This window comes from Hyaena hyaena, unplaced genomic scaffold, assembly GCF_003009895.1.
Source record: "Hyaena hyaena isolate Hyena2069 unplaced genomic scaffold, ASM300989v1 scaffold_1527, whole genome shotgun sequence".
In the NCBI taxonomy this organism is placed as follows: domain Eukaryota; kingdom Metazoa; phylum Chordata; class Mammalia; order Carnivora; family Hyaenidae; genus Hyaena; species Hyaena hyaena.
In genome coordinates, this window is record NW_024082165.1 from 139,912 (window position 1) to 160,603 (window position 20,692).

Here is a 20,692-nt window from a genome sequence, read left to right on the forward strand (position 1 = left end):
ACTTTCGCTTAGGTCATGATCTCGCGGTTTGTGGGTTCAAGCCCCGCGTCGGGCTCTGTGCTGACTGCCAGCTCAGAGCCTGGAGCCTGTTTCAGAGTCTGTCACTCCCTCTCTCTCTGACCCTCCCCTGCTCACTGTCTCTCTCTCCTAGAAATAAATAAAACATTAAAAAAAAAAAAAAAAACTCCACATGCTCTTCAGGGCTCACCAGGCCCTTCACCTTTTAATGTCACTGGGCCATGTGACCAGTCTGCATCCTAAATTCCCTGCCACATGGAATGATGGGCCGGCCAGTCCCCTAAAATATCGTATGCCGTCACATCTCTGAGTTGTGAACAAACTGTTCCCTCCTGCCTAGAATAGCACCGCCCCCCTCCTCAGTGCATGTCACTTGCTCTCTCTCCTCCTCAGCCAGCCACAACCTCCCCAGGCAGGAGGATTCTTTTCCAGGGTCCTAGCTCTTCCTATAAATCTCGACTATGGCATCTATGAGACTGTGGGCCACTGCCCATGTTGACACTTCTCATTCATCGTTTTTCTCATTCCAGAGTTCTTTAGGGACAGGTGGACGGACTTCACCAGCGAGCATACAACTGGCACTCAGTACATGAATCTCAACACACCGGGTCATTTACCGCTACCCTAATCACTTATTAAACTGAGGCAGGAGAGTCACTCTGGAAAGGAGAAGAAGCTACAAAACAGTGGAGGGTCCTCTAACCACTTGGGTTATGTCAGCCAACCTTTCCCAAGAATTTCCCAATAGTCATACCAAATGTCACTGACAGTATCAACATTCCCGGGGGGGTGGGGGGTTGGGAGGGTAAGTAATCCCTAAAGAGCTGATCTGGACCAAAACAAAGAACAATGAAAGCAACTATAGTAATGGAGTGAAATCCATGGCCCTTCCCCAAGTCAGCAGAGCCCAGTGGATGTAGAATGCTTCCTTCCACAGCAAGGCGTGGTACAAGCTGCCATAGGTCACATACAAAAAAGTGCAATCCTGTGTCTGGTCACTGAAAAGCATACCTTGAAGTAGGGTCGCCTAGGCGGCTCAGTTGGTTGGGCATCCAACTTGTGGTTTTGGCTCAGGTCATGATCTCACAGTTCGTGGGATCAAACCCCAAGTTGGGCTCTCTCCTTGGGATTCTCTCTCCCTCCTCCCCCCACCCCGCCGCCTCTCCCCTGTTTGTGCTCACACACACTCTCTCTCAAAATAAATTAATAAAAAGTAAATGGAAAAGCCAAGATTCAAGTTCAGACACCCAGAGCAGGTCTGCCACAGAAGTAGAGCCTTTTAATCTTCAACCTAGCTTCACACTGGCACTACCTTGGACATTTTCCCCTGAAGAGGAAGAACACATGCCCATCAAGATAGAGACACGTAACTTACACAAAAGAGAACTTCATGTCAATGTCATCAGTGCAATTTCATTATAGAGGCCTGGCACCGGAGGCTCTGAGCACTGGAGCATCTGGGTCATTCTGAGGTAGATGAGACTAATGTAATTTATGATGGTGGGGGACACTCTTAGCCTCAAGAATGAGTATAATGAAGGTGGTGACTAGGGGACTGTGATGTGAGGTCATAAGGAAATCAAAGCCATATTATTCTAAGATTTCAGGGAAAGAAAATAGGTCCTTGGGAATATAATTCATTTATTTGTGTTAAAATCTCCTTCACTGTCAATATAACAAGGTTTACCTTTAACATTTCTTAGGGTATGCATATCTAACCTGTAACATCTATAAAATGTAGAATTTTTCCAGCTTGGCATCCCAGCCTCCTCCCAAACAGCAAATATGCAGATCAGGGCACAATTCATACCCTATTTGGAAGACAGCATTTCTGCATGAATGGAGGGCTTTGCTAACAATTAAATCACAAGGTGAGAACGTAATAAAGCATGAAGATGGGAGACTTTTGTCTGTTTCCTTATTGACTTCAACATATGGCCACTCTCATTTCTTGAAAGGGCAAATGCAGAACCTCTTAAAATGGACACGATAAGGAAAATTACTAGACAGAGAAAAGTGGAGATTGGCTAGCTGATAAACTAGGAGGTTCTCTGGCAAAGTTAGCATTCATGATTCAGAATTCTAGGTCCTACTTCCTCTGCCAACTAAGTGTTTCAAAACGTGTCGGTGCGTTGGGGTGGCAACAAGGCCCCCATGCAGGGCAAAGATTCAAACTGAGATACTCTTGGATGAAAATATGACAAGAGTTTAAAATACAGCCATTTCTAGGCTCGGTTTGAAAAGTCTACCAAAGGAACCAACTACTACAGGAAAAGCAGCATTATGTAAACAAGAAATAAACTACCCTCCGAGCTGATAAACTGAAAGGCATTTCTGAGGAGGTGAGGAGGGAGAAGTGACAGATGTGCAGGAAGCCAACTGTCCAGTAGCTAAACACAACGCATCGAAAGAAAAGGCCTCACATTTCAATATAATCTCAAGAAATTAGCTACACATTCCCAGAAGATCAAAGAGTAGAAAAACAGAAATTAAACCAAAATCCAAATGGGGTGTCTGGGTGGCTCAGTCGGTTAAGCGTCCGACTCCTGATTTCGGCTCAGGTCACAATCTTGAAGTTCATGAAGCCCCCCATGGCGGGCTTCCCACTGACAGTGCAGAGCCTGCTTGGATTCTCTCCCTGCCCTTCCCCTGCTTACGCATGTCTGCATGCTTTTTCTCTCCATATAAATAAATAAACTTTAAAATAAATAAATTAAATTAAATAAACCAAAACCCAAATGGTGATAATAAGGCACAAAACAGCCATGTTACTTTTAGTACTTAATAGACAAAAAGATACCCAAATATTAGAACAAGTAAAAAGACAGCTGAATTAATTTTCAAATCCACTAAACAAGCCAGCTGTGGATTCTAGACATCTAGACATGGTCAACAGAGGAACCAGAAGCAAGATCAGGAATAGAAAATGGGGTTGGGGAGGGGGAAGCTGACCGCGGAAATGTCTCCTTGGCTAGAAGCTGGGACGGCCTCTATTCACTGCTGCAAAACATGTTTTCCTAAGAGGCAATTTTACCCCATACGTAGTTAAGATTTTCTTTTCTCTTTAGGCTCCAACTCCAAAAAGGTACTTTAAAGATTTATTTAAACACTAAACGAGTGGGTGTAAGATTTCTCAATTACACGTCTAGCATTAAAACACAGGGTGAAGGAACTTGGAACAAGCTGGAATCTTAAGCCAAACTATTATTAGTCTGAGTTATTACTGACCTCTAGGTGCTACTACACGAGGCAGGTACAGCCCAGCCCCCAAGTATTTAAGGGGAGGAAGCCAGTACTTGAGGGACAAAATGACGTCTTGGGGACAGCACAGCGGGAAACACAACAAAGTGATGTTGACCTAACTAAACTTCAGAATTTCTCTTACCAGGATCTCCACAAAGCTCAGGGGAACACATTTCCAAAAACTAAAAGTGAGTTCACATTAAGCTGACCAAATAATACCAATTAAATCTCGCCTCGAGGGTTTGAAAACACAGTCAGGACTACCTCTTATAAATCAGCTGTGCTGAACTCTAAAACACAAAATGTGAATCTCCTTTGGAAAGGATGAATCAGAGTCTTACGCAATCCTGGAATCATCTCCCACCTACTCAATGTACCAAATATGTGTTTACTGGGTTTCTGAGCTCAAAGGGACAGAGGGACTCTAAAAGCTTCAATTCTAGTAGGGAAGACATAGGTAGAAGTAGGACATGCACACATGATAACTCAAGGCCACAGCGTGCAACGTGTCACAGGACGTTACAAGGTGCTTCTGGAGAGGGCTCACTGTGACAAGGCATCAGTGAAGGCTTTGTGCTAAGAAGGCAGCAACAGAAGTGCCCTTTGAAGGACAGGAAGTATTTCCACAGGAAGAGGGAAGACTGGTGAGAAGGGACACTCTTCCAGATAGGAGGAGTAAAGGCTCTCAGGGAATGGAACATTCTCTCTTTCGGCCCAAGCACAAGATGCAAAGAACACGATGTGAGGCTGGAAAAGCAGGTGGGGGTAATACTACGAGAGGGGCCATGAATGCTCCCCATCAAGAGTTTACGTGCAACTCCTGAAGATCTCTGAGGCAAGGACCTCATCAGGTAAGGACTTTAAAAAGGGGAAAACTTGGGGTGCCTGGGTGGTTCATTTGGTTAAATGTCCAACTCTTGGTTTCAGCTCAGGTCATGATCCCAACATCATGGGATCAAGCCCCGCATTGGGCTCTTGGCTGGCATGGAATCTGCTTAGGACTCTCTCTCTCTCTCTCTCTCTCTCTCTCTCTCTGCCCCTTCCTGTGCTCACTCTCTCTCAAAATAAATAATAAACATTTAAACACATAAAAAGGGGAATACTCACCTAGGATCTTACTGACAAAAATGAATAGGAAATAAGTGAGGATGTTAATGATTAATAAGAGTGGTAAAACGTGACTTAACAAAGGAAGAATTACAGGCTAAAGTGTGCGCCAGATGTCAGAGAGAATGGGGAAGATGCCTTTAACAGAGAGAAGTTAGGAGAGACTGGTATGGGGGGTGAGGGAGACAGGGAAAATGACCAGGTTGCCTGGGAAACACTAGGGATCTTACATCACTTTGACACCAACAAGTACAGAATAGTGGCAACACAAGTCACCTAACTTGCTCTATTTCACTTTGATTAAAAAAAAAAATTAAAGCCACAGGGCCTTTGAATATACTGGGTCCTCAGCCTAGAGATTTATATCCAGCCCCTATGGAGTTAAAGCAGCTCAGAACACTTCTTCCTTGACCCTCTCAGAAAGGATCAGCCTGTCACATGCTTTTATAGGATAGTGTTCCTCTAGGTCAAAGCTCTTCTCTCAATTACAATTATGCATTTACTTTTGTGATTATTTGATTAATGTGGTCTCTCCATCACTAAGCTATGAGTTTCCCATAGGGTCCCCTATGCCTGTGTAGCAAGTCTCAATGAAATCAATGAGAGAGGACAAGAGAGAGGTGGCTGTTAGACTTTAGTGAGCAGATGGTACGGGAATCTGAAATCACAGCCCACAAGATAAGGCTGAAGCGATGGACACATTGAGCCAGAAGAGAAGCCCCATGGCAAGACTGTCGTCTCCAAATACCAGAAGGGCTGTGGTGGAGATGATGGATTTGTGGCACACTGTGTGGTCTCGAGGGGTAGAAGGGAGCCAGGATTGATGGATTAAAGGTTCCAAGAAGACAGATCTCAGTTCAAGGGCTGGAGCAATTTTCACACAGCCCGGGAAAACGGCTTCCTCCAGGCACCTGCGAGTCTCCGTCACTAGACACACTCAGTCAGAGGCACACAGCCAACTGGAGAGGCTATCACAGGAGACTGGAACCACGGGGTGACATTTACACCGGTCCCTCAAGGTCCCTCCAGCCCCAGCTGAACTCTTGTGGCTGTACTGCTCGCTCTCAGGAGGCACCCATGCGTTTGCACATGAATCCCTCCAGCTCTCTGTGCTAGGAGCAGGCCACAGGCTGTCCCTTGTACCTACAATGGCCCACCTTTTCTGCCTCCTCTGCCCTGGGGGCTTGTTCCTCCTGTACATGCCTCATCTGTCTGAGTGTCCCCCTCACCCCAAGGAAGCCCTTCCAGTCCTAACTGTGGTCATTCTTTACACTGCTCTGCTTTCACAGCAGCTCTCACAAATGTAACCACAGTATTTGCCTCTTTAATGTTTTCACATCAGTAGGCCCCCAGAGGCAGGGAAGATGAACATTCTCTTTCCTGGAGACTGCCCAGCGGATCTTGCTCAAATGTCCATGAATAGCCATCCATCACCCTACCCAAATATTACTTCGACTGGTATTTCTCAGAGAGTGACATTTGCAAACCTTTACCACATCTGTTCACCCTCGCCCTGGTCATGGTTTTTCACCATTTCTCTTAAGTGCCTCACACCAGAGCTGCTCAAAGTGTGGTCTGCAAACATTTGCTACTCATGGAGTGTAAGTGTTGAAAACCTTTCTACAGTAGCCTGACAGTCAATTCATGACAGCTGACTCTTGTAATAAAAAAGTGGGGCTTCTATTTTCTGTCTTTCTTCCCCTATTCATCTATATTTGTCTGTTACCGGAGTACCAATCTTGGTCATGCTGGGAAAAAACTGGTCATCATAGATGCTTTGAGAAGCACTGCCTCAAGAGTATCCTGTTACTCAACAATGACAACAGAAGTCCTCTCATACTAATTAATGGACCAAAACAAGAGGAGTAAGGTGTGTAGTCCAGCTCCCAAAGACTATGGTGAACTACCATTTTTCCCTCTGATATTAGCTCAATTGTGCTCATATAAAATGGCTCCCCTCAAACTTAAAAGAAAATCCTGAAAAATATATTTTCACTATTTTGGAGAGCAGTGACACTCCGATTCAGAGACTCTCCCTCAAATGTGACTCTCACAACTTTGCTGCCGTGCCCACTGCCATGGTCTCTGATCACGTCATAGCCTATAATGGAGCTATGAACACAAAGGAATCCAAGGTGCTCACCATCAAGGACGTGAATATTTTGGCTCTAACAGATGACACCAGGACTATCATTCACAGGTTTAAACTTGATGTCTAATTGCATTATGAACACACACATACACAACTGTAAGGAGCTAGTTAGGTCTGAGTTAACAGTCCTCTACATACCAACCTCCAAGACCATCATGATAGTTCATAGCTCTTGCCACCCTCCCCTCTACCTGCCTCGTATTTCCCATTCAGGGTGGGGTCTTGGCATCCAGACATACCCCCACACCTCCAACTCTTGAAACTGGCTTTCCCTAATGGTCAATTGAACTTGGCCTTGTGTATTATTCCCCTGAAGATTCACCAGTTACTATTAATTATTGCCTCTTATTCACATTACTCATTTGCCCTTTATCCACTCACCAGTTTGTAGGACACACAACAGCCACACTGCCAGAGACCACAGATAAATACCCATTAAGTGCCCTAGGGCATCTCAGGCTGGATGCAAAAGGTTATACCCAAGAAAATACACTACATAAGAGTTCATGGTTATTTAATCAGAAGAGATCTGCAAGGTAAGAAAGCATTTGCAACACTGTCCCAACCACCCACCCACCCCCAATCCTCCTCTTCCCTGGGCCTAGATGTCACCTTTTCCTATTGTAGATAAAACTCTCATTTTGTCATGAATTAAATTACCATGAAATAGACACTCTAATGCATGTAAAGTAGAGCTATGGGAATCTGCTTTCCCAAAAGCAGGTGATGGGGTAAGGAATGCCATGTTTCCTTATGCTGCTGGTGAATGTGAAGAAAAGCTCCAATCAAAATCACAGAAAGATGACCAAGTAGTTGAATGGACCACTCAAAATAGTGTAATGTGCAATACACAGCAGACACATACATAAAAGCTAAAAGCAACCACACAAAGGTAGAAAGTAAAATAAAAATAACTTGAGGTCACCTGGAAGGCTCAGTCAGTTAAGTGTCTGACTCTTGATTTCAGCTCAGGTCATGATCTCATGGTTTGAGATCAAACCATGGTTTGAGATCTCATGGTTCAAGCCTCACATCAGACTCATGTAACAGGACTCTGAGCTGACAGCACAAAGCCTGCTTGGGATTCTCTCTCCCTCTATGCCCCTCCTCTGCTCATGCTCGCTCTCTCTCAAGTAAATAAACATTAAAAAAAAAAAAAAAAGAAAAAGAAACTGAAGACCTATGATGCATAACCCTATATGGAAAAACCAAAATTGTAAAAGGTCCTAAAGAAAGGCAGAATACGTGATGGCAGGTAAGACAGACCCCCATATTTTAATTTTGCATTGTACAAAAACTGAGAACTTTCAGAATTCTTCAAAATCACATTTCTAATTACTAACATATGGAAGCGAGTGATTTTAAGTGACCTTGGAAGAATAACCAACAGGGTTTTTCAAATTCGGAACACTCTTTTGCCCCTTTAATCTATCTTTCTTGCTTTGCACCAAAGCCACTCTGCGTTTTGTAGTTCTGGACCTCTCAGAGTAAAGCACGCACCAAACTTCAGCGCGCGGGCAGGGAGTTCCAATAACAGATGCCACGACTACCCTTTGCACAACTCTAGTTTCCACCAAAATAACAAAAAGGTAGCGCTGAGCTGGGTAAAAAGACAACGCGTTTCAAGTTTCTGAGATTTCAAGAGTTTGTGACAGCTTACTGCTCACAACACGCCCTGTTGAAAACCTCCAGCAGCTACCCTCTGACCAAAGGCAAAGCAGAGCAGCTTTCTGAGAAAGGGTCAAGCAAGAAGGGCCAACCACCCCCGGTTCTTGCCTCCTTCCTGGTCCCCGTCTACAACAGCTTCTCTCCAGAAATAACTAAATGCATGAGATCACCCATAGTGAGAAGACAGAGGCATGACACCTACAAGGTGCCTATTTATAGAAAGTGCTAACACTCCTCAGGAAAAGACACTAGAAATCTCCTTGGAAACGTCCAAGCTTGTGCTCCCTTTGGAATTCTAGTCTGCTAATACCCATGACTAAGTAATTGCATTTAAAACAAAACTGAGGAGTTAGAGGTACTTACGGTTTCCCCCCAGGGATTCCTGCCAGGTTGGGAGGGATTGTAGGTACTCTCATGTGAGGGGGAGGATCAAACCCAACCTGGAAACAAAATAAGGCATTGAAGACTCAGTTTATGTAGCGAAGGCACTTTGTGAACATCTAGAAAGACTTTTCACTAGAAACTCCTAGATCTCCAAAACAACATAAACAGAACAGTAACATGTGCTAGCATTTTTCAAAAGAAAAAGTATAATGCAAGAAGTAATGCCAGCACCCCTAAATGACAAGCCATGCTTCTTTTCGGGGAGGTGGGCTGGAGCATGGACTACTTGTACATGGAGAACCAACTTCTCACCGTAAATACTTCCTGTAGACTTAGGATGTCCTGCCTTGCCCAAAAAGTCTGCAGAGAGCAGTATGTTGCCCAAGCCAGAACTCCTTGACCTTGGGGCTATCAATGTTTTGGGCCAGAGAGTTGTTTGGGGCTGTCCTGGGCATGACAGGACTTTTAGCAGCACCTCTGGCTTCTACATTCTTCGTACCAAAAGCCTTCCTCACTTCGGATAATAAAAAGGGTCTCCACATATTACCAAATGTCCCAAGGGGGAAAAATAGACCCATTTCACAGTTACTGCTTAAACATTCATAGATTCCCTAGTTTGGGTGCCCTAACAAAAATACCTAGTCCCTCACCCGCCCACTTTGCTTTAAATTATCTTGCCCTCTACTGCACAGCCTTTCCTGCTCGTGTAACATAAGAGAAAAAACACAAACTTCACTCTCTGCCCCAACTCCTGGAGGTAAAGCTCTCTGAAGAGGGTATGGGGCACCTGGAAAGCTCGCTCAGTTAAGTGTCTGACTTTGGCTCAGGTCATGATCTTACAGCTTGTGAGTTCAAGCCCTGCATCAGGCTCTGTGACAGCATCGGAGCCTGGAGCCTGTTTCGGATTCTGTGTCTCCCTCTCTCTCTCTACCCCATCCTGCTCACACTCTCTCAAAAATAATAAACATCAAAAAAAAAGAAAGTTTTTAAAAGCTATCTGAAGAGGAGAAGGGAGAAATATAAACACGACATATTCCAGCCAAGAGAATACATAGGGACTTCTATTCACTATAGGCTATAATTTATTCTCCTTCCCTAATGCAGTCAAGGATTACAGTTGGTTTTACCCTTTGCATGCAGTTTTGTACCTTCCGGGTCAAAAAGGAGGCAGTTGACATAGTGGCAAAAGGCAGGGCAAGAAGACAGGCAACATGCCTGGAGGCTTCAGTCATCCCTGTTTTCTCCCTGTTGCCCTGAGAGTTCACTGCTTACGCCTGAGCCCCACTGTTGCGTTTAAAGAATAATAAAGGCACGGAAAGAAAAAGTTCCAGCTTCTCAAATATTTTTTCCTAACAATTAAAGAGGAAAAATCCTCAAGAAAATGCATGAAAAGGCTTCTGTAAGTTACTTGAGTCATTCCATCACTTTCCAAAAAGAAAAAAAGAAAAAAGAAATCTACCTGGGGGGGTGGGAACCAGATGTCCCCAGAGCCCCAGAAGCAGCTTCTGAACACTGCTTTGTTTCATCCACAACCAACAAGCGCTGGGCCCTAACGTCATGAAGCGGCATGCGGAGGGCAGCGGGTGGCAGACACTGAGTTCTGCTCTGCAGGCGTGGGCGGGGACACCTACCATGGGGGAGCGCCCGTAGGCCACCACGGCGGCTGCAGCAGCGGCGGCGCTCATCTGGGGGGACATGTTGTGCAGGCTGGCGTAGGCGGCGCCGGGGCTGGTCAGCTCGCCATTCATACCCGCATGGGGCACCATCCCGAACGGGGCGGGGTACGGGCCAGGCACCGCCAGCGGCGTCCTCAGGCCGGCCGCTGCAAGGAAGCACAAGCCACGCGCAACTTGAATCAGCCGGCCGCTGTGGTCCAGCCTGACCGTCGGCTCCGGGGTCCCTTCTAAGGCCGTCACGAGGGGCGGGGACAAGCCAGGGAAAGCTTGGGTTGGGGGTTTGATCACCACCAACTCGGCTGAAGTCATCTCCAGGGGAAAAACAGACGCCGGGGAAAGCCCTACCCACACCCTTCCTCCTTGGCATTGGCCTGGCACCACTGGGAAACCAGGGAATTTAAACGAAGCAGCAGTATTGTACCCAATTCACCGAAGGCAAACCAAGGCCCAGACACTGTTTCCTTGACTTAATCTCAAAGAAAGGTTTGGATGAAATACACAATTTCTCCTTTCAGTTCAAGCTTTCCATTCCCTCATACCATTTCATAGGAAAACCTGACCCTGGGTTTACCAAGCCAAAGCATGGGTTCAGGAAGAATATTCTGGGGTCTATTTTCCTCTGGGCCCAAGGTGTTAAGGAAGACAAAGTCAAAAGTTACCAATTTATTCACAGGCTAGACTCTCACTGAAACCCTCCTAATTTCTACTGCCTGAGAGACCAGTGATTCCTGACGGATGAACCGGCAGAAACCCCGCCCAGAAAACCCAAGTAACGGGAGCAAGCAGCACACTCAGGCAGGCCGTTTCTGTCAGAATTAGGGAACTCAGACACACAGTGACACACACGGGAAGGAGCTCACGTGTGGAATAATTATCGGAAACTTTATCAAAGTCCCTAGGATTAGGATGACTTGGAAATAAATTTTTTTTAAAAAAGCCAAATGTAAACAGCGGGAGATTGAACAGGGTACAGCTGCTGAACCTCTCAGGACAAACATCTGTTTCGTATCAGGGCTTTTCAGGGATAGGGAGGAGGCGGGCAGGCAGTCTGTGCATTTCATATTCATGGGGAAATGGCGTCAGGAGCGCACAGACAACGACCCAAGCCGGGAAAGGGAGTAAACAAAACAAGGCTCAACGAGAGGCGACGCTCTACCCGCTTGGTTAACGAGGGGGTCCATGGCTGGAGGCTTGCCGAGGCCTGGACGGAGTCCTGGAGTGGCGCTAGTGCCCGGCGTTGGCATGTCGCTCCGAGGCGTCGGTGTGCTGGATTTCAGAACAGGCGTGCTGGCTTTTTCATGCTGGTATCATTAAACAAATTAAATGAGTATTATTTTTAATCCAAGCCATATTACACAATTTATCACAACAGCAGCTGGGACACTGGGCACCTTCTAGCTACTCCCTCAGCCAATTTTCATAAATCCACACAATGTTGACAGCATTAACTTGTGAGCGAGAAATGTTGACCTTTCCTCTTCCTGCCAGAATTAAAACTCTAGCTAGAGACACAGAACATGATCACACTTCTTCCTCCGCAGATTTTATTTTAAAAAGTATTTTTCCATCAGGCGTGTGGACTTTGGAACTGGGCCAAGTTAGAATGATGACCACCCAGAGAAAAATTCCCAGTCACTCAGAAACAAATGGCCTGGTCACCAAGAATGTCAGAGGGAAGATCCCTGTTTTCTAATCTTGCCATTGAGTGGCAGTGGGATTAAGACAAATGGCGAGAGGCAGCAGGACCACTGGTCTGACGAGAAGCAAACTGGCATCTCAAAAGGCAAAAGCCCAAGGAGTCCTATCAGTTTGAGAGATGTGCGTGGCATTTCACACGGCCACCCACTTGCTTACATAACTGGCGGGGACCCACCAGCCTTCAGGAGCCAGTAACAGGGTTACAGAGCCTCATTCTTGCCATCTCAACCTTTCATTCTTTAAATTCAGGTCTGAGGAGCGCTACGGGGTAGCAGAGAGCATGCATGGGCTAGGGAGAGACCCCAGCTTGCTCTGGCCTTGGATCTGATGGGCTATGTAAACTAGGCAAGCTCCTTAGGCTTTCCTCCCCATCAGTGAAATGGGATAATGCCCAGGAAGACTGCGTAAGAGTCAAACAAAGGGTTGTTACGGTTTGGTTTTTGTGAGTTAAGAGACGACACGCTCCACAGTATTTGTTGAATGGCTGAAAGCATGAACAGGCTCCAAGGCTCCGGCCTCCCTGCCCCAGCTCCAGGCTTCCCCTGGGCCGGAGGCCCTGTGAGTACATCCCCACTCTGACCCCAACCCAATTCCAAAAAACCCCGACACAATGCGTCAGTCTAAAATATGGTAAGATGGCCAGCTTAAGAAGATGAGGATTTCTCAGGACCTACGAGGTTGTCCAGTAAAAGGACAATGGACATGGAAGTCCTCTAATCATGGCCCGAAAGATGCTTGCTACTCAGAGGGGGTAAGGAAACACCATGTGGGACAAAGAACAGAAGGGGGAGTCTCACTTTTATCTTATTTTTTAAATTTTTTAAAATTTCTTTTTTGAGAGAGAGTGCAAGCAGGGGAGGAGCAAAGAGAGAATGGGAGACACAGAATCTAAAGCAGGCACCAGGCTCTGAGCTGTCAGCACAGAGCCTGATGCGGGGCTCGAACTCATGAACCATGAGCCGCAGTCAGACGCTTAACCGACTGAGCCACCCATGTGCCCCAGGAGTCACACTCTTAAACACTTAAAACCATAACTCTCATTCAGTTAAAACAAACAAACAAACAAACAAAAAAGCCCCAAATTTCAAATACTTGAGGGTCCTCTGAACCACAAAGAAAAATAAACTGCTAAATAGGCAGGTGATGGCTCTTATGACCTACCAAGCTCATTTCTTTGGATTTCAAAGAAGTGGAGCTTCCCGAGGAGGCCGTGGACGCTGGGCTGCTGGAAGCATCTTTCTTCAGCAGACGGTTTTTGTCGATCCCATTTTCCCTGGGTGAATGGGCAGGGCTTGCTCGTGGAGAAGAGGGGTCCTCAACAAGCATAAGCAAAGTTTTTGTGATTTCATTTACAGCGGAAAGACCTTGCCCTTTACAGACTTATTTCCACACCAATTCTCTAAATTGAAAGAGGATACTCTAAGACCTTTAGATCTGGGGGACTTGGAGGTGTGCAGTGTTGTTAGTATTACCAGGATGGTATTTGCAAACACACCCATGAAGACAGCACAGAGGACAACACATTTAGGAATAATCCTATCCTCCCATCATGCTCATAAATACTTTGCCCAGAAGGCACAGGAAGGAAAGGAGGACCAGATATCCAACATACAAATCCATAATGACTGGGAAAACAGACTTTAAAAAAAAATGAAACAAAGTTCTCATCAGGTAGGCCACTATGGCTCCATCCATTATAGTCACTAAGCTTTTAATGTGTAAAGTTGTGAGAAACCAAAACACCACGGGCTCCACCTTTCTGTTTCTCAAAAGTCACTCTAAACATAAAGTTTGAGAAAATGAACAGTTACCTCATTAGACACATCCACAACTAAGTTGTCATCGCTTTTGTCACCATCGCTGTCCTGGAAAAAAAATTTTTTAATGCCATTTATTAAAGGGTTAGAGGCCTAGTTAAATTTCTACAGTTCTTGGTGGCAGCCAGACTAAAATATGGCCCAGGACATGCCTATAGGTTCCCTTCTAGACTGCCAGACCCTAGTCATTAATACTGCCTCCCTCTTTCTTATCTGACCTGGGGCTCTGCAAAGCCCTGGGCAAATAATTGTGGCTTAGCATACCTGCTATATATCATACTGGTGAGGGCAAGCTGCAAACAGAGTGCATAGGAATGGCTCCACAAATGTTTGTAACAGCTGAATCTCTTATAATTTGAAATCCGCCATGTCCTTATAAGAGGACTCTTTCCCACTGGATGTCAGATTAAGAACACAGTTTCATGTCAGTGCTTTGTGTGTATCATTCTTTGTGTGTGTGTGTGTGTGTGTGTATCATTCTTGAAGACAGCCAACAAATCTCGTGTTCACAGATAATTTGTAATTACAAAGACAAACTTAAACCATGTTCCCACTGGGTTACTAATTACCAAACGAAAAAAAGCAAAAAACTAAAAACAACAAAGCTATCTACTCGACTGGAATAACGTACCGACATCTAACCTCATGTTAAGAATAAACCTTGCTGTGATCAGCTTGAAATATTTTTGGAGAAATGGAAGGAACTCAGGATGGGAAAATCTGGAGGGCATTAGCGCCCTGCCATAGGGCTTTATTCTCTCTTCACAGAGTCATAAAATTTGCTAATCAAGGAAACTGCAAGGTTGCGCTAAATTTGAAAAAGCTTCAGAAAGGCTATTCAATTTATGTGATCACTCCTACATCAAGTTTAGGACAGACTGAAAAAGTCTACTTTCTGAGCCAAAAGGTTTCATGTCCTTTAGTACAGACTAATACCATGAGCATACGAAAGAAGTATGATATTGCCATGGGTCCTGGTTCTCAAAAAGTAGTAGGTGACTAATTTTTGATCTAAACAATCATTTTACTGATGTCAATGTCAATTCCAAATACACAAATGTTTGACAATTTGTACTAATAAGTACAAGGGCAAATATTAGCCAGGTTGGCTTTCTTTGGGGCCCTCCATGTTCAGCTAGAAAGTTATCCTCAACTTTAAATTCTTATCTTTTAAATGGTTTTTTCTTTTTAAATGTTTATTTATTTTTAGAGAAAGAGAGAGGGAGAGAGAAGCAAGAGAGCATAAGCTGGGGAGGGGCAGAGAGAGAAAGAGACACAGAATCCAAAGGAGGTTCCAGGCTCTGAGCTGTCAGCACAGAGCCTGATGCAGGGCTTGAATCCACGAACCATGAGATCACGACCTGAGCTGAAGTTGGCCATTTAACCAAATGAGCCACCCACATGCCCCTTAAATGTTTTTTTCTAACCACACCTAGAATGTTACATGTGGAAGGCCCTATCTACTTTCTCCAACAGTGTGTTACTAGATTTACTTTAATCATTGTTGTTAAAGCACCATGCATTTTACTTTAATAACATAAAATCATAACCAATGAGGAAGCCTGGATAACTCAAAATAACAGCCTATTGAAAGAAATATTTTTATGTAATAAAAGAAAAAATTAATACTAAAGAAAATTTGTTTTCTCTCTTAGTAACAGACCTCAGAAAAACACAAATGTTTTTCAGGTGTTAAGAACCCAAAGATGGGGTGCCTGGGTGGCTTAGTCGGTTAAGCATCCGACTTTCGCTTAGGTCATGATCTCGTGGTTCATGGGTTCGAGCCCCGCGTCAGGCTCTGTGCTGACTGCCAGCTCAGAGCCTGGAGCCTGTTTCAGAGTCTGTATCTCCCTCTCTCTCTCTGACCCTCCCCTGCTCACGCTGTCTCTCTCTCTCCTAGAAATAAATAAAAAAAAAAAAAAAAAAAAGAACCCAAAGATGGTGGCAGTGAAAAAACAGAAGCCAAAAAGGTTTTCCCTTTTAGAAAACAAAGTACAAAAATGGTTCACATAGTGTACAAACTGGCAAAAAGTAGCAAACAACTCATTTACTACAATGAGACTGTGAAGTAAGTCCTTAAGGAGTCTGTAATTTCAATCTGAGCTTTGCCTGGACGCTTCTCCAAAGGAAGCCTTCACAGTACAGTGTACACTAGTCATCAAAGAGCTAAGGTCAGAGGACTTTGCCCCAGACTCTCCAACATCACGTCAGTACATCCCCCTCAACTACCTATCCAGCTGGACATACCTAATAAAAGCAGGTTATACAACAGTAATGCACAGCTATGGATTCTAGATCACTTGCTACTAAATATCTACACAAGCCTCATGCAAAACTCAAAATTATATTATCCACAACCTCCAAATTTCTGCATGTCATGTCCTGAGAATGTTATCGTAGCTCAAAGTATGGACCACTGGCAAAATATCCACTTCTACACCTTCAGTTTGGGAATCCTGGCTTTGTGATGAAGACCATGCATTCTTGAGTGAGACTGCCTCCAGGCTCTGCCACTAACTCTGACCTTGGGCAAATCACTTACAAGCTCTGTGCCTCAGTTTCTTTATCTAAAAAAGGAGGTCATGGCACTGAACTCATAGAGTGGTGTTCAATGAAACAATCCATGTAAAAGCACACGGTGCCTGGCACTAACAAGCGGTTGTTCAGGAAATATTACCCACTGTTGGCTTGAACAGGCCAGAAGGAGGTAGAGGGGCCTAGCGTGTAAACCCCCATATAGCCCGCATGCCAGCCAGGCATAGACATTTCTTCCACAAGCAACAGGAAGTGGCCTAATCCAGCATTCTCCTCTCATGCTGTTCCCAAAAATGTGTCCATCTTGAAAGACACACTTGAAGACAGACAAGAAAACTCCAATTCATCTATCAGCTGCGATGTTTATGACTCTCAGACCCAAGCCAATTGTCATGTGGCCTGGTTTGCTCTCCTTGTGAATGTGGTTCCAGCTAGATCTGAGTCAAGAGCCCTCTCTCCACGGGCCTCTGTTCTCAATCTGCAGGGCCTGACTTAGATGTCTCCAGCGTTTTTTCCATTTGTACCAGTGGACTTAGATCGCTAAACTACTTGCTGTTCAAGAGGATGAACTCTGCCTCAAGGCTGAATGTGAGCCTGAATACATCAATAGAACAGCATCCCAAAAGGTATTCTGTGACACTGAAATTCTTGCCCTGATTGTTTTAGCAGGACAGGCTACCGAATTTGTAAGGCCCAGGACAGAATCAAGATGCAGGCCCGTGTTCAAAAATTGAGAATTTGAAGATGGTTGAGAGCAGAGCATTAAGTCAAGGGCAGGGTCCCTTTAAGAGCAGGGCCCTATGCAAATACACAGGCTTCAAGTCCACAAAGGCAGCCATTCAAGCTAGGATCCCCTCTTAGGAGGAACTTAGGCAAAAAGCCTAAAATGTAACAGTGAGCCTGGCAGAGCATGATTTACAGCTCTAGATGGAAACAGTACCTTATAATATAAGAATCTATCCTCTTTATAGTATTAGAAATTAAAAGGACGTGAGACTGTCACTAAGATCTGAGAGTATGTTCACTTAGAAGTAAGGAAACAAATACTGTTTCAAGTCCTCTATTTACTTACATAGTGGCTAGAGTCCTTATCATCCACCTTTCTTTTTTTGATGTCATTGGAAAATTCAGGCCCATTTCTGCGTTTATCTGTGCCTCTTAGACTGTCTGGGACCAAGAGGGAATTACTCTGCAAAACAAAACAAAAAAAAAAATTAATCAAAGATTCCTTCTCAGGTATCTTTGTACACATGAAAACCCAACCTGGATGTGACAGCTATATTAGAAAGGTGATACCTACACAGCCTTTCATTCCATTTAATTCATCTCAGCTGAAGACTTGGATGGCAAACATTTATAGAGTTTTAAGCACTTAAAAGGGAGACCCTGACTATGCAATCAAACCATCTGAAGCCCAGTAGATCCTTCAGGCACTACTCACTTAAAATGTTCTTCCGTTCTTTTTACTGTCAGAGAAATGGGAGCCTGCTGTTTACATGGGGATGTGTTTTTTATTCTTTCCCACTGAGATTTCTTGGTCAGGAATATAAATGGCCTATGAGCAGAACCTGAGTTTATTCTATTAGACGTATTCTGTGACTGTAACAGTCAATGTGTGCCCCTCAAAAAAGACACACGGAGAGAGCAGGTGGGATTAACAGCGTGGCTTTCCTAAAAGGCAAATCACATTTTCCACAGCAACAATGAAGGAACTCTTTTGAGTTCTTTTAATTTACTGTTGAAAATAAGATTTGGTGCTCCTTGCCAATAGCACTGAAATGTAAGACCCAAAGCAGGCATTTCAGCCAGTGAATCTTCAACAGCGAGGCCAGCTCCCGGACACAAAAGCAGGAGCAAGGACTAATCTTTTCCACCAACCACACAGGAGACTTTCATTCGCATGGGCTGAGTAGGAACTGTTGACCCAATGAAAACAGGCATTTTAGGTATTTGGAGGTCACATGACACGACCTGCCATCCCTTCAATTCCCATCTCCCCTCAGGCTAAAGCATCAGAACAAGTTACAATGAGTCCTTTTAAGTACAGGATTAGCATATGCAAGGGGGCAATTTGTTCAGTGATGTGTTACTGCCTTGAACAATACCAAAGGAGCTGTGCAAAAATCTCCTTCACAAAGCCCAGATAACCCCATTTTCTGCAAGATGCCGGGGGACTAACTGGGGAATGTCCAGGGCCAGGAGACAATTATGTAACCTTTCTCTGCCACAGTTTAAAGTGGAGGGGGCTGGGGAGAACCTTTAAGCTAGACCACCCCTAATGCAATGGCATGTCCCAGAAACAAATTTTTAAAAGCCAGGGTGGGGGGTGGGGTGGGGGTTTTCGCTCCTAACCAGTCCAAGATCATCAGGGCCAGGTGGCTGGCTCTCAAAGCCTCCTCGTGAAAACTGTGGACCTCACCATGGGAGCATTCCCAGCTCAACCGCACGCAGGAGGAAATCAAAACTGGGGACCAGGAGGCAATGTGAAGCCTCTTTGCCCACTGCAGGGGCTGACACTGAAGTGAGCTGAGCTTTGATTCATGACCATTCAAGCTACACAAATGCAGGAGGCTTTCATAAAAGCAGAGGGAGGGACCCGTGCAATTCAATACAGAGTAGCTCCCAGTAATGTCTTTAGCACAGTGTGTGGGGCTGAAAGGTGAGCTGGCTGGATCCCTGAACTAATTACCTTAGTAAATGCCTGCTAAAAACTAACCTTTCCGACCTAGACCCCGCCGCCTGATATGACACAGGAGACTTAACAAAACTACTGCAAGTGCTAACGTGTATTCCGAAAAGCTGAGCCATGGAGGGGAGGATCAGCTTGTGCTCAGGTGTAAACAGTGTCCAAATAAATGCACCTGCCTGTGTTTTCAATTTTATCAGCTCTGGAGTCTCCTTGTCCAGACACTGACCAGATGCATCAAGGCCACTGCCATAGAGCACTTGACTTTACAGCTGCCCCAGTGCCCTGAAGAAGGCAGCAGAGGCTTGGTGTCTGCTGGCAGTGTTAAAGTTAAGTCTCTCTCCACAGGGTCACCTTCATAGCCTTCCGGCTGTGACCAGCCCTGGGCATCCAAACCGCTCAGCCATTCACAGACAGTTTTTTAACGATCTTATTTTTTTTAATGACGTCAAGTGGTACTGTAAACATAAAAGTAAACTACATTTCTGTTAGCAACAGTGCAAACTGTTAGAAACAGTAACATTTCTATAGCCAGACCTGTAAGCCTGTCAAGCTTTGAGTCCTCTGCTACTACATGTTCGAAGTTACTACTGTAATTCCCCCTTGAAGGGCTTCAATGAGGCCTATAATCTGAATAGGTTTTGAAAAGCTCTGGACGTTCCTCTAAACTTGGACAGGACTAGTAATTAGCACCCCTACTTATGTGAAAATTGGCTCCATTCAAAATGGCAGACTCAGACAAGTTACGAAACACAATGTCTCATGGTACCTTTGATGCCATAAAATGGATTCAAAACAAGGCCACAAAGACTGTGGGCTGGAAAGGCCTGGGAGAGCCACAGTCAGGAGCCAGGGGGTAGCTGGTTCACCCGGCAGCCCCACCAAAAACAGACCACTTCCTTTTACCCTTGTTCCCATGAACCCAGTCTCCTTTGTGTAACTGTCCCCGACATCTTCCAGCCCCTGACACTGCTTTCATTGTTTTCCTGATTTAAGCAAACAGCTCCAGCCTAATGAACTTCACTGTCGGCAACAACAGCTGTTTTGGTTAAACTACTGCCTAGGTGACCCTAATCTTCACAGTTCTCTTGTGCGCTCCCCAGAAACCCAGAGGTGACTTCACAGGTATTAGTGGATGTCTCATGATACTGTAAGGTTTTTTTGTTTTGTTGGGGTTTTTTTTGTTTTTCCCCCTTGAGCGCTGTGCTTTCCTCACTCCACCCCTGAGGAACACCAGCTGGTACAGAACAGTCCTTGGGAGCCATTTTATACACACTGTAAAAAGAAAAAGATTATACTTGGGTAGTGTCTGAATCTCATTTGGATCTTTCAAAATTTAGGATTCTATCTTGATTTGTTAGATCTAGACTTGGATAAGATAGTATCACATTCAACGTTAACATTTAATCAACACTGAAGAAGCCAAAAGAATGAACCTTAAGGTTGCTTCACTGTTTTGTTTTGTTTTTGTAACTTGTGCATTGGAAACACAGATGGTAATTAGAATCAAACCTTTGAGGAGTCCAAAGTAACCTTTAAAAGACTTACTGTTCATCATCTTCATCCCCCTCCTTTTATCTGGAGGCTGACCAGAGAGGGGAAGCAATTTGCCTGAAGTCACAAAGCTCTTCCTATTAAGTCAAAGTGTCCCCACTTCCATAGGAGTGATTCTTATATGTAATTTGTGTACATTAAATACTTTCCGACA

The 20,692-nt window shown here is 44.8% G+C and overlaps 1 protein-coding gene across 4 annotated transcripts in view; it reads right to left on the minus strand.

The window, feature by feature from the left end:
* The window catches only part of TLE1 (TLE family member 1, transcriptional corepressor), a 90,726-nt gene that overhangs the window by 15,134 nt on the left and 54,900 nt on the right, over nt 1–20,692 (minus strand). For all 4 annotated transcript variants that reach the window (XM_039224061.1, XM_039224059.1, XM_039224058.1 and 1 more), the window contains exons 9-14: nt 17,371–17,487; nt 13,758–13,811; nt 13,108–13,260; nt 11,405–11,549; nt 10,204–10,394; nt 8,552–8,628 (exon numbers count right to left, since the gene is read on the minus strand). In XM_039224061.1, the coding sequence (XP_039079992.1) occupies nt 8,552–8,628; nt 10,204–10,394; nt 11,405–11,549; nt 13,108–13,260; nt 13,758–13,811; nt 17,371–17,487 (737 nt within the window). The remainder of the gene's footprint in view (nt 1–8,551; nt 8,629–10,203; nt 10,395–11,404; nt 11,550–13,107; nt 13,261–13,757; nt 13,812–17,370; nt 17,488–20,692) is intronic.